The sequence below is a fragment of the Salvelinus alpinus genome, chromosome 1, assembly GCF_045679555.1.
Source record: "Salvelinus alpinus chromosome 1, SLU_Salpinus.1, whole genome shotgun sequence".
Lineage (NCBI taxonomy): Eukaryota > Metazoa > Chordata > Actinopteri > Salmoniformes > Salmonidae > Salvelinus > Salvelinus alpinus.
The window spans coordinates 10,721,081-10,735,458 of record NC_092086.1 but is presented as its reverse complement, the minus strand read 5'-3'; the positions used below and the strand labels follow the sequence as shown (position 1 = coordinate 10,735,458).

General features: G+C 42.4%; 1 protein-coding gene across 1 annotated transcript in view; it reads left to right on the top strand.

Moving 5' to 3' along the window:
* Positions 1-14,378, top strand: part of LOC139583060 (NACHT, LRR and PYD domains-containing protein 12-like) — a 175,406-nt gene that overhangs the window by 116,316 nt on the left and 44,712 nt on the right. The window contains exons 12-13 of the mRNA XM_071414186.1: positions 505-678; positions 1,038-1,084. Coding sequence (XP_071270287.1) covers positions 505-678; positions 1,038-1,084 — 221 coding nt within the window. The remainder of the gene's footprint in view (positions 1-504; positions 679-1,037; positions 1,085-14,378) is intronic.

The window sequence follows — 14,378 nt, the reverse complement described above, 5'->3', positions numbered from 1 at the left end:
ACTATGAGTGAATTGGTCAGAACACTTATGACTTCTTCAAATAGGGGGACTAGATACATAAAGTGCTTTTATTTTTCTAAATGGTGAAACAGATATGTATTAAAATATCCTCAAATAAAAGGTGACATTATATACATTAAATCAAAAATATTGGTTTAGAGACACACTTAAATTGTTAGCTTCACCGTCAAAATAGATATGGTGTGTACTGTATACTCAATACAATCTAAATCTGATACCTCACTGTCTGTCTTCTGACTGATATTGCTTTTTTAATTGGTTTGGTCAGTCTACTCAAATATTTGTACTATATATTTTTCTATCTACAAGTAATACATTGATCATTTGTTATTACAAATAATGAAACATTAATTTATGAATAGATATGGCAGGTTTCAGGTTTCAGGACACTGATATATCTAAACATTTTGTAAAAATATAATGCCACTATTTTCACCACCAAAGAATATCAATGTGATTTTAATATGATTTGACTATTTGCAGGCTGTCAGGCTGTCTAGTCACAGAGGAAGGCTGTGCTTCTCTGGTATCAGCTCTGAGGTCAAACCCCTCACACCTGAGAGAGCTGGACCTGAGCTACAATCACCCAGGAGACTCAGGAGTCAGACTGCTCTCTGCTGGACTGGAGGATCCACACTGCAGACTGGAGAAACTCAAGTATGTAGAGGGTTTACATCAATGTTCATATCAGACATGTTTGACTTTGTTGCATGTTACTGTGTGTGTCCTGTGTGTGTGTCCAGTGTGAAACATACACTCGACTCATACACATACACACACACACACACACACACACTCACAGGACACACACAAACACAGACAGACACATACACACTGGACACACACACAAAAGGACACACACATACACACAAACACACTCGACACACACACTGGACACACACGCACGCACACAGGACACACACTGGACACACGGTTAGCTGTACAAGACTGTGTGTGTGTGTGTGAGGTCAGGTGTATCCCTCAATGACTGTCTGTTCTTCTGCTTACCGCTACAGTGTGGAACATGGTGGAGAGTACACAATGAAACCTGGGCTTAGAAAATGTGAGTGTTGACTGCTGTGAAGAATATGACTAAGAATAAGTCTTAATTCAAGTTAAGTCAAAGTCAAAGACCACCATCATTACTTACTTGGTAATATTAAATATCAGCTGTAGTTCTACAGAAGCAGAAATCAGGGACACCAACGTTTACAAAGAGTTGCTTTGACAATGTGTGTGTCTGTGTGTGTGTGTGGCGCGTTTGTGTTACATAAGAAATGTGTGCTTGTGTTGATGTGTGTGTGTGTGTGTGTGTGTGTAATTAATTGGAATCAGTGTGTTTTATATTACCATACAGTATAACATATGATCATTCAACAAGTCTCAAGTTACCTTAACTTCTCCTTTTGATACCTAGAAACATCTACATTAAATGAATTAGTGAAAAGTGAGTTAACATTCTAATGTGAATGATGATGATTTCTAATATTGTGTCTGGTTTCATCCATCAGATGTCTGTGATCTCACACTGGACCTAAACACAGTAGACAGACTCCTCTCTCTGTCTGAGGAGAACAGAAAGGTGACATGTAGGACAGAGGAGCAGCCGTATCCTGATCACCCAGAGAGATTTGAGGACAGTAGACAGGTGCTGTGTAGAGAGGGTCTGACTGGGCGCTGTTACTGGGAGGTAGAGTGGAGTGGGAGGATTAATATAGGAGTGACATATAAAGGAATCAACAGGAAAGGAGAGGGTAATGACTGTTTTCTTGGATACAATGACAAGTCCTGGTGTCTGTTCTGCACTGACAACGGTTACACTGCCAGTCACAAGAATAATCACATAGACGTCCCCTCCTCCATATCCCACAGACTAGGAGTGTATCTGGACTGGCCAGCCGGCACTCTGTCCTTCTATAGAGCCTCCTCTGACACACTGACCCACCTGTACACATTCACCTCCACATTCACTGAGCCCCTCTATCCTGGGTTTAGGGTTTATCATGTTGACTCCTCAGTGTCCCTGAAATAATAACCTGACACACACACACACACACACACACACACACACACACACACACACACACACACACACACACACACACACACACACACACACACACACACACACACTGGACTCACACACATTGACACACACACACACACACACACACACACACACTAGAAACACAACACATACACACAGACAAACACACACACACTAGAAACACAACACATACACACAGACAAACACACACACATTGGACTCACACACATTGACAGACACACACACACACACACTGGACTCACATACATTGACACACACACACTGACACACACACACACACACACACACACACACACACACACACACACACACTGGACACACACTGGGGACACACACACACACTGACACACACACTGGACACACACACACACAGATTAAACTAACAATCCCAACTAAATAACTACATAGAGAAGGATGTGAGAGAAGAATGTGCAATGCTGACATCAAGGCAGAATCAATCTGTATGGAATCTAACCCCAACAATCTGTATGGAATCTAACCCCAACAATCTGTATGGAATCTAACCCCAACAATCTGTATGGAATCTAACCCCAACAATCTGTATGGAATCTAACCCCAACAATCTGTATGGAATCTAACCCCAACAATCTGTATGGAATCTAACCCCAACAATCTGTATGGAATCTAACCCCAACAATCTGTATGGAATCTAACCCCAACAATCTGTATGGAATCTAACCTCAACAATCTGTATGGAATCTAACCCCAACAATCTGTATGGAATCTAACCCCAACAATCTGTATGGAATCTAACCCCAACAATCTGTATGGAATCTGACCCCAACAATCTGTATGGAATCTAAGCCCAACAATCTGTATGGAATCTAACCCCAACAATCTGTATGGAATCTAACCCCAACAATCTGTATGGAATCTAAGCCCAACAATCTGTATGGAATCTAACCCCAACAATCTGTATGGAATCTAACCCCAACAATCTGTATGGAATCTGACCCCAACAATCTGTATGGAATCTAACCCCAACAATCTGTATGGAATCTGACCCCAACAATCTGTATGGAATCTGACCCCAACAATCTGTATGGAATCTGACCCCAACAATCTGTATGGAATCTAAGTCCAACAATCTGTATGGAATCTAACCCCAACAATCTGTATGGAATCTAACCCCAACAATCTGTATGGAATCTAACCCCAACAATCTGTATGGAATCTAACCCCAACAGCCTGTATGGAATCTAACCCCAACAATCTGTATGGAATCTAACCCCAACAATCTGTATGGAATCTAAGCCCAACAATCTGTACCGAATCTAACCCCAACAATCTGTATGGAATCTAAGTCCAACAATCTGTATGGAATCTAACCCCAACAGCCTGTATGGAATCTAACCCCAACAATCTGTATGGAATCTAACCCCAACAATCTGTATGGAATCTAACCCCAACAATCTGTATGGAATCTAAGCCCAACAATCTGTACGGAATCTAACCCCAACAATCTGTATGGAATCTAAGCCCAACAATCTGTATGGAATCTAACCCCAACAATCTGTATGGAATCTAACCCCAACAATCTGTATGGAATCTAACCCCAACAATCTGTATGGAATCTAAACCTTCTAATAAAAGCAATACTTATTAAATCAAGTTCCCTCCCTCAAGAAAAACAATGTAAAGGGTAGTAATCCTTCTGTGTTATCATCTATCCTGACACACTAGTTCAGATCTAACATCTTGACTTGTGTCCAATCCAAACTGAACCGTTCTGTGTTATCATCTATCCTGACACACTAGTTCCAGATCTAACGTCTTGACTACAATCCAAACTGATCCGTTCTGTGTTATCATCTATCCTGACACACTAGTTCAGATCTAACGTCTTGACTTGTGTCCAATCCAAACTGAACTGTTCTGTGTTATCATCTATTCTGACACACTAGTTTCAGATCTAACGTCTCTACTTGTGTCCAATCCAAACTGAAACGTTCTGTACTGGCATGGTTGGAAATACACTCACTGAAGGCAGACAGGATTGATCTGGACCAGCACAGAACCATACGTTGACACTACAGAGTGAAAATGCACTGACTGAAGGCAGCAGGAAACATGCTAACCGTGTGAGCCTCTCTCTTGTCCCAGCTTTCCCTTGGTCATTGGCTGTTTGGACCAATCATCTCTCCTGGAAAACATCAGTGGAAAACATGTAATTTTCCAACAGGACATTGTAGTCAAGAACTTACAGTGTTGGTGTTGAATGACACTAACTTACGTATTGTTAGGGTCTTATTTTTCTGAGTAAATAACTCACGGACACTTGTCACGCCCTGGCCTTAGTTATCTTTGTTTTCTTTATTATTTTAGTTAGGTCAGGGGGTGACATGGGGAATGTATGTGTTTTGGATTGTCTAGGGGTTTTGTATATTTAATGGGGCAGTGTCTTGTATAGGTGTTTGTATGTCTAGGGCTGCCTAGATTGGTTCTCAATTAGAGGCAGCTGTTGTTCATTTGTCTCTGATTGAGAGCTATATTTAGGCAGCCATATTTCATTGAGTTTTCGTGGGTAATTGTCTTTGTCTATGTGTAGTGTTTAGTGTCAGCACTATTTGTTTGAATAGCTTCACGGTCATCTGTTTGTTGTTTTTGTTCGTTTGTTCGTCTTCATAATAAAGGAAGATGTATGTCTCTCACGCTGCGCCTTGGTCCTCTCTGCCTCATTACGATGATCGTGACAACACTAGAGAAGCTTTAACCAAGTGTAATTCTTCCCAAAGGTTCTGTACAGCTGTAATTCAGCCAACATGTCTCCCATCACAGGTATATATATCCCCCTTAAGACACGCCTCCTTCTCTCCATTCTTTACATCTTATGGTTCCACAGGAACAGGAAACCTTTATTACTCCCTTCAGGGGATCTGACCTCTTGACCTCAACCCCTCCTTCTTCTGGTTCCACAGGAACAGGAAACCTTTATTACTCCCTTCAGGGGATCTGACCTCCTGACCTCAACCCCTCCTTCTTCTGGTTCCACAGGAACAGGAAACCTTTATTACTCCCTTCAGGGGATCTGACCTCTTGACCTCAACCCCTCCTTCTTCTGGTTCCACAGGAACAGGAAACCTTTATTACTCCCTTCAGGGGATCTGACCTCCTGACCTCAACCCCTCCTTCTTCTGGTTCCACAGGAACAGGAAACCTTTATTACTCCCTTCAGGGGATCTGACCTCCTGACCTCAACCCCTCCTTCTTCTGGTTCCACAGGAACAGGAAACCTTTATTACTCCCTTCAGGGGATCTGACCTCCTGACCTCGACCCCTCCTTCTTCTAGTCCACAGATGTCCATCTGCCTCCCCTATAGCAATCCGGGGATCTCCTCCCGTCCACCCAGCACATTCCACAGCCACTCTGTCTTTCTACAGATCTCATTCCTTAATATACTATACATCTGACATATTCTTATCAATGGCGGTGCATCATCCAACACATGGACTATCGACTTAGGCAGCCTCTGAGGTACTGGCAGCCTCAGAGGTACTGGAGCCTCAGAGGTACTGGCAGCCTCAGAGGTACTGGAGCCTCAGAGGTACTGGCAGCCTCAGAGGTACTGGAGCCTCAGAGGTACTGGAGCCTCAGAGGTACTGGAGCCTCAGAGGTACTGGAGTCTCAGAGGTACTGGCAGCCTCAGAGGTACTGGCAGCCTCAGAGGTACTGACAGCCTCAGAGGTACTGGCAGCCTCAGAGGTACTGGCAGTCTCAGAGGTACTGGCAGCCTCAGAGGTACTGGGAGCCTCAGAGGTACTGGCAGCCTCAGAGGTACTGGCAGCCTCAGAGGTACTGGAGAATCAGAGGTACTGGGGCCTCAGAGGTACTGGAGAATCAGAGGTACTGGAGCCTCAGAGGTACTGGAGTCTCAGAGGTACTGGCAGCCTCAGAGGTACTGGAGCCCCAGAGGTACTGGCAGCCTCAGAGGTACTGGAGTCTCCGAGGTACTGGCAGACTCAGAGGTACTGGAGCCTCGGTGTCTGACATCTAAGGATACAATAAAATGATATTAGTCATGTGTAAATTAGGCAACAGGACATGATAACGATTCAACCATCCCCAGTATCCTCATTCTAAATAACTGATAAACCTGAACTTGAGGATTTATAATTTCCTTTTCAAATCTGGCCTCACAAGTTAAATTATGATTCTTTAGAGTTTCCATGCATCTTCTTATCCTCTGCAAAGCCTTTGAAAAGGAAGACAAGTTACAAAAACAATAGTTAAGACTTAATATAATGACAAGATTGGCTCACAACATAGGGGACGGGCTGTGGGACACCAATGGCTGTTATCATTGACTAATAGAGGGGCTGTTATCATTGACTAATAGAGGGGCTGTGGGACACCAATGACTGTTATCATTGACTAATAGAGGGGCTGTGGACACCAATGACTGTTATCATTGACTAATAGAGGTGATGTGGGACACCAATGACTGTTATCATTGACTAATAGAGGGGCTGTGGGACACCAATGACTGTTATCATTGACTAATAGAGGAGCTGTGGGACACCAATGACTGTTATCATTGACTAATAGAGGGGCTGTGGGACACCAATGACTGTTATCATTGACTAATAGAGGGGCTGTGGGACACCAATGACTGTTATCATTGACTAATAGAGGGGCTGTGGGACACCAATGACTGTTATCATTGACTAATAGAGGGGATGTGGGACACCAATGACTGTTATCATTGACTAATAGAGGGAGGACACCAATGACTGTTATCATTGACTAATAGAGGGGCTGTTATCATTGACTAATAGAGGGGCTGTGGGACACCAATGACTGTTATCATTGACTAATAGAGGGGCTGTTATCATTGACTAATATAGGTGATGTGGGACACCAATGACTGTTATCATTGACTAATAGAGGGGCTGTGGGACACCAATGACTGTTATCATTGACTAATAGAGAGGCTGTGGGACACCAATGACTGTTATCATTGACTAATAGAGGTGCTGTGGGACACCAATGACTGTTATCATTGACTAATAGAGGGGCTGTGGGACACCAATGACTGTTATCATTGACTAATAGAGGGGCTGTTATCATTGACTAATAGAGGGGCTGTTATCATTGACTAATAGAGGGGCTGTTATCATTGACTAATAGAGGGGCTGTTATCATTGACTAATAGAGGGGCTGTTATCATTGACTAATAGAGGGGCTGTTATCATTGACTAATAGAGGGGCTGTTATCATTGACTAATAGAGGGGCTGTTATCATTGACTAATAGAGGGGCTGTGGGACACCAATGACTGTTATCATTGACTAATAGAGGGGCTGTGGGACACCAATGACTGTTATCATTGACTAATAGAGGGGCTGTGGGACACCAATGACTGTTATCATTGACTAATAGAGGTGATGTGGGACACCAATGACTGTTATCATTGACTAATAGAGGGGCTGTGGGACACCAATGACTGTTATCATTGACTAATAGAGGTGATGTGGGACACCAATGACTGTTATCATTGACTAATAGAGGGGCTGTGGGACACCAATGACTGTTATCATTGACTAATAGAGGGGATGTGGGACACCAATGACTGTTATCATTGACTAATAGAGGGGACACCAATGACTGTTATCATTGACTAATAGAGGGGCTGTTATCATTGACTAATAGAGGGGCTGTGGGACACCAATGACTGTTATCATTGACTAATAGAGGGGCTGTTATCATTGACTAATATAGGTGATGTGGGACACCAATGACTGTTATCATTGACTAATAGAGGGGCTGTGGGACACCAATGACTGTTATCATTGACTAATAGAGGGGCTGTGGGACACCAATGACTGTTATCATTGACTAATAGAGGTGCTGTGGGACACCAATGACTGTTATCATTGACTAATAGAGGGGCTGTGGGACACCAATGACTGTTATCATTGACTAATAGAGGGGCTGTGGGACACCAATGACTGTTATCATTGACTAATAGAGGGGCTGTGGGACACCAATGACTGTTATCATTGACTAATAGAGGGGCTGTGGGACACCAATGACTGTTATCATTGACTAATAGAGGTGATGTGGGACACCAATGACTGTTATCATTGACTAATAGAGGGGCTGTTATCATTGACTAATAGAGGGGCTGTTATCATTGACTAATAGAGGGGCTGTTATCATTGACTAATAGAGGGGCTGTGGGACACCAATGACTGTTATCATTGACTAATAGAGGGTCTGTGGGACACCAATGACTGTTATCATTGACTAATAGAGGGGCTGTGGGACACCAATGACTGTTATCATTGACTAATAGAGGGGCTGTGGGACACTAATGACTGTTATCATTGACTAATAGAGGGGCTGTGGGACACCAATGACTGTTATCATTGACTAATAGAGGGGCTGTGGGACACCAATGACTGTTATCATTGACTAATAGACTGTTATCACTGACTAATAGAGGGGCTGTTATCATTGACTAATAGAGGGGCTGTTATCATTGACTAATAGAGGGACTGTGGGACACCAATGACTGTTATCATTGACTAATAGAGGGGCTGTTATCATTGACTAATAGAGGGGCTGTTATCATTGACTAATAGAGGGACTGTGGGACACCAATGACTGTTATCATTGACTAATAGAGGGGCTGTGGGACACCAATGACTGTTATCATTGACTAATAGAGGGGCTGTGGGACACCAATGACTGTTATCATTGACTAATAGAGGGGCTGTTATCATTGACTAATAGAGGGGCTGTTATCATTGACTAATAGAGGAGCTGTTATCATTGACTAATAGAGGGGCTGTTATCATTGACTAATAGAGGGGCTGTTATCATTGACTAATAGAGGTCCAACAAACATCTATTACCATTTCCTTTAAGACAACTTTCAAGGTAAAACAGGAAGTATAAGCATAACATGAGCACATTATGGAGGTTACTGTATGCAACTAAAGCTGAATCTGCTGTTATGGACTGAAAGAGAATCAGTGGTCTGGCTGAAGCAAGGCAGGTACATTTTCACAGTCAAATGTTACACTTTCCACAATCCTTATTCCTGTTGTGGTGTTTCACTCTTGTACGTGCAAAACGGAGCAAAACCAAAATAACTACGAACAGCACCCCCCCAAACAAAACAAATGTCTGTGGTTTTCAATTTAGAAAATGTATCCAATTTCTTTCACATATTTCTTATTTTTCGTCCGGAAAACGGTCTTTGGGTAAGAAAGGGCGATAAAAAACTGCGGCAACTTAAATACATTGATTTTAATGAGGGGATTTAATTAAATATTTCAGCACACAGATACATGCTTATGACTTGAAAAAACAGCTGGAAACAAACTGGCTTTTCTAGCTAGATTGTAAACCAATTAAAGTTACATTTAAGAAAGTCCATCATGTGAGAACCCCTGACAACATCCCCCTGAAAGATAAACCCTCCTTTGTCATTCCAAGTAGCAGCCCCCTTTGAGTCTTTAATGTTGTTCATTATGTATCTAACATTTTTCCTGTTATGAACTGGAACATGTGTCAACAAATGCAGAACATTATCTTCAACCTGTAAGATCTCTGGTCCAGACATTACAAGGGCAGGTCTCTCTCTCTCTCTCTGATCTTCAACCTGTAAGGTCTCTGGTCGAGGCATTACAGGGCCAGGTCTCTCTCTCTGATCTTCAACCTGTAAGGTCTCTGGTCGAGGCATTACAGGGGCAGGTCTCTCTCTCTCTGATCTTCAACCTGTAAGGTCTCTGGTCGAGGCATTACAGGGCCAGGTCTCTCTCTCTGATCTTCAACCTGTAAGGTCTCTGGTCGAGGCATTACAGGGGCAGGTCTCTCTCTCTCTGATCTTCAACCTGTAAGGTCTCTGGTCGAGGCATTACAGGGCCAGGTCTCTCTCTCTGATCTTCAACCTGTAAGGTCTCTGGTCCAGACATTACAGGGAAAGGTCTCTCTCTCTCTCCCTGATCTTCAACCTGTAAGGTCTCTGGTCCAGACATTACAGGGACAGGTCTCTCTCTCTCTCCCTGATCTTCAACCTGTAAGGTCTCTGGTCCAGACATTACAGGGACAGGTCTCTCTCTCCCTGATCTTCAACCTGTAAGGTCTCTGGTCCAGACATTACAGGGACAGGTCTCTCTCTCTCTCCCTGATCTTCAACCTGTAAGGTCTCTGGTCCAGACATTACAGGGACAGGTCTCTCTCTCTCCCTGATCTTCAACCTGTAAGGTCTCTGGTCCAGACATTACAGGGACAGGTCTCTCTCTCTCTCCCTGATCTTCAACCTGTAAGGTCTCTGGGCCAGACATTACAGGGACAGGTCTCTCTCTCTCTCTCTGATCTTCAACCTGTAAGGTCTCTGGTCCAGACATTACAGGGACAGGTCTCTCTCTCTCTCTCTCTGATCTTCAACCTGTAAGGTCTCTGGTCCAGACATTATAGGGGCAGGGCTCTCTCTCTGATCTTCAACCTGTAAGGTCTCTGGTCCAGACATTACAGGGGCAGGTCTCTCTCTCTCTCTCTGATCTTCAACCTGTAAGGTCTCTGGTCCAGACATTACAGGGGCAGGTCTCTCTCTCTCTCTCTGATCTTCAACCTGTAAGGTCTCTGGTCCAGACATTACAGGGACAGGTCTCTCTCTCTCTCTCTGATCTTCAACCTGTAAGGTCTCTGGTCCAGACATTACAGGGACAGGTCTCTCTCTCTGATCTTCAACCTGTAAGGTCTCTGGTCCAGGCATTACAGGGACAGGTCTCTCTCTCTCTCCCTGATCTTCAACCTGTAAGGTCTCTGGTCCAGACATTACAGGGACAGGTCTCTCTCTCTCTGATCTTCAACCTGTAAGGTCTCTGGTCCAGACATTATAGGGGCAGGTCTCTCTCTCTGAGTTTTGATACAGGAACCCAGAGTTGGAAATCAATCTGTGCGCGCGTGATGAATAGGACACGCATCTGCTAAAATCGCTTTCCTATTGAACATACTTCTTTCCTTATTAAATATTAGAGTTTAATTACATTTTAGGGTTTCTGAGGATTAAATTCAAATGTAGTTTGACTTGTTTTAACAAAGTTTAGCGGTAGCTTTTTGGACTCCTTTCTCTGCATGTTGAACGAGTGGATAACTCAAATACATGGCGCCTACTAAACTGACTTTTTGGGATATAAAGAAGGATTTTATCTAACAAAACGACACTACATGTTGTACCTGGGACTCTTAGGATAGCAAATCAGAGGAAGATTTTCAAAAAGGAAGTGAATAATTAATCGCTGTTTGTGAATTTATGAAACCTGCGCTGGTTGAAAAATATTTTGATGTGCGGCGCCATCCTCAAACAATCGCATGACTTTCCATGTAAAGCCTATTGTAAATCGGACAATGCAGTTAGATTAACAAGAATTTAACTTCTTATGGCTGCAGGGCGGTGCCGGTACACAGCCCGTCCAAGTGCAGGGCGCAAAATTCAAAAGATATATTTTTTTAAATATTTAACTTTCACACATTAACAAGTCCAATAAAGCTAATGAAAGATACACATCTTGTGAATCCAGCCAACATGTCCGATTTTTAAAATGTTTTACAGCGAAAACACCACGTATATTTATGTTAGCTCACCACCAAATACAAAAAAGGACAGACATTTTTCACAGCACAGGTAGCATGCACAAAACCAACATAACTAACCAAAATCTAACCAAACTAACCAAGAAACAACTTCATCAGATGACAGTCTTATAACATGTAAGACAATAAATCTATGTTTTGTTCGAAAAATTTGCATATTTGAGGTATAAATCAGTTTTACATTGCAGCTACCATCACAGCTACCGTCAAAAATAGCCCTGAAAGAGCCAGAGTAATTATAGAGACCAACGTGAAATACCTAAATACTCATTATAAAACATTTCTGAAAAATCGATGGTGTACAGCAAATTAAAGACAAACATCTTGTGAATCCAGCCAATATTTCCGATTTTTTTAAGTGTTTTACAGCGAAAACACAATATAGCATTATATTAGCTTACTACAATAGCCTACCACACAACCGCATTCATTCATCAAGGCACGTTAGTGATAGCAATAGGCACGTTAGCGATAGCGAATAAACCAGCAAAATATATTAATTTTCACTAACCTTCATAAACCTTCATCAGATGACAGTCCTATAACATCAGGTTATACATACACTTATGTTTTGTTCGAAAATGTGCATATTTAGAGCTGAAATCAGTGGTTATACATTGTGCTAACGTAGCATCTTTTTCCCAGAATGTTCGGATATTTTTATGACACTCACCTATTCTGACCAAATAACTATTCATAAACGTTACTAAAAAATACATGTTGTATAGGAAATGATAGATACACTAGTTCTTAATGCAATCGCCGTGTTAGAATTCTAAAAATAACTTCATTACGACATCCAGCTTACGTTATAGGGAGAGAGTGCCCAAATGTTCGACAGATATATGAAATAGCATCATAAAATGGGTCCTACTTTTGATGATCTTCCATCAGAATGTTGTACAAGGGGTCCTTTGTCGTGAACAATCGTTGTTTGGTTTTAGAACGTCCTCTTCTCCAGTCACTTAGCACGGAAAGCTAGCAAAGTAGCGCGAAGCTCTCCTTCCTGAACAAAGGTACACAACGCAACACGCCTAACGTCCCGAATAAATTTCAATAATCTAATAAAACTATATTGAAAAAACATACTTTACGATGATATTGTCACATTTATCAAATAAAATCAAAGCCGGAGATATTAGTGGTCTATAACGACAGCTTTTCAGAAGGCAATACCCGGTCCCTTCTCGCGCCTTCCAGAAAACAGGAAATGGGTGACACGTCATGCCAAGAGCTTTTATTCCACCTCAGATCAAGATAAACACTCCATTTCTTCTCTCACTCCTTATTGACATCTAGTGGAAGGTGTATGAAGTGCATGTATACTAATAAATATCAAGCCCATTTATAGGCAGACCCTAGAACAGAGCATCGATTTCAGATTTTCCACTTCCTGTCAGGAAGTTTGCTGCAAAATGAGTTCTGTTTTACTCACAGATATAATTCAAACGGTTTTAGAAACTAGAGAGTGTTTTCTATCCAAGTGTAATAATAATATGCATATTGTACGAGCAAGAATTGAGTACGAGGCCGTTTGAAATGGGCACCTTTTATCCAGGCTACTCAATACTGCCCCTGCAGCCCAAAGAGGTTAAGCTTTTAATCGATATGACCCCTATGTACATAAATGTTTAATATCCATAATTTGAATGATTATTTATTTGAATTGCGCACACTCCAATTTCACCGGATGTTGTCGACTAGCCGTAAGAAGTTTTAAGAACAAATTCTTGTTTACATTGACGGGCTAGGAACAGTGGGTTAACTGCCTTGTTCAGAACAACAGGTCTTTACCTTGTCAGCTCGGGGATTCAATCTAGAAACATTTTAGTTACTGGCCCAACACTCTAACCACTAGAATACCTGCCGATCCTAGATCATAATGAATCAGATTACATGGACAGGGGGACCTGATCCTAGATCATAATGAATCAGATTACATGGAGAGGGGGGACCTGATCCTAGATCATAATGAATCAGATTACATGGAGAGGAGGGACCTGATCCTAGATCATAATGAATCAGATTACATGGAGAGGAGGACCTGATCCTAGATCATAATGAATCAGATTACATGGAGAGGGTGACCTGATCCTAGATCATAATGAATCAGATTACACGGAGAGGGGGACCTGATTTACATTTAAGTCATTTAGCAGACGCTCTTATCCAGAGCGACTTACAAATTGGAAAGTTCATACATATTCATCCTGGTCCCCCCATGGGGAATGAACCCACAACCCTGGCGTTGCAAGCGCCATGCTCTACCAACTGAGCCACACAGGACCACGTGATCCTAGATCATAACGAATCAGATTAAGTGGAGAGGAGGACCTGATCCTAGATCATAATGAATCAGATGACATGGACAGGGGGGACCTGATCCTAGATCATAATGAATCAGATTACATGGAGATGGGGACCTGATCCTAGATCAGCACTCCTCCAGAGACACTTCCCAGGAGTCACCAGGACCAAGAAACCAAACACTTACTGTTGTAAAGTCTAGTTACAGCAGGTGTTTACTGCCATCTAGTGGAAGATACCAATTAAACACTATATTATCAGGGTGGAGAGGCGGCTGAGCTGAAACAGAAAGTGAAGTTGTTATTTTGTGCAGGATCCATGGTGAGATGACAGAGCAGAAAACACTGTATGGAGA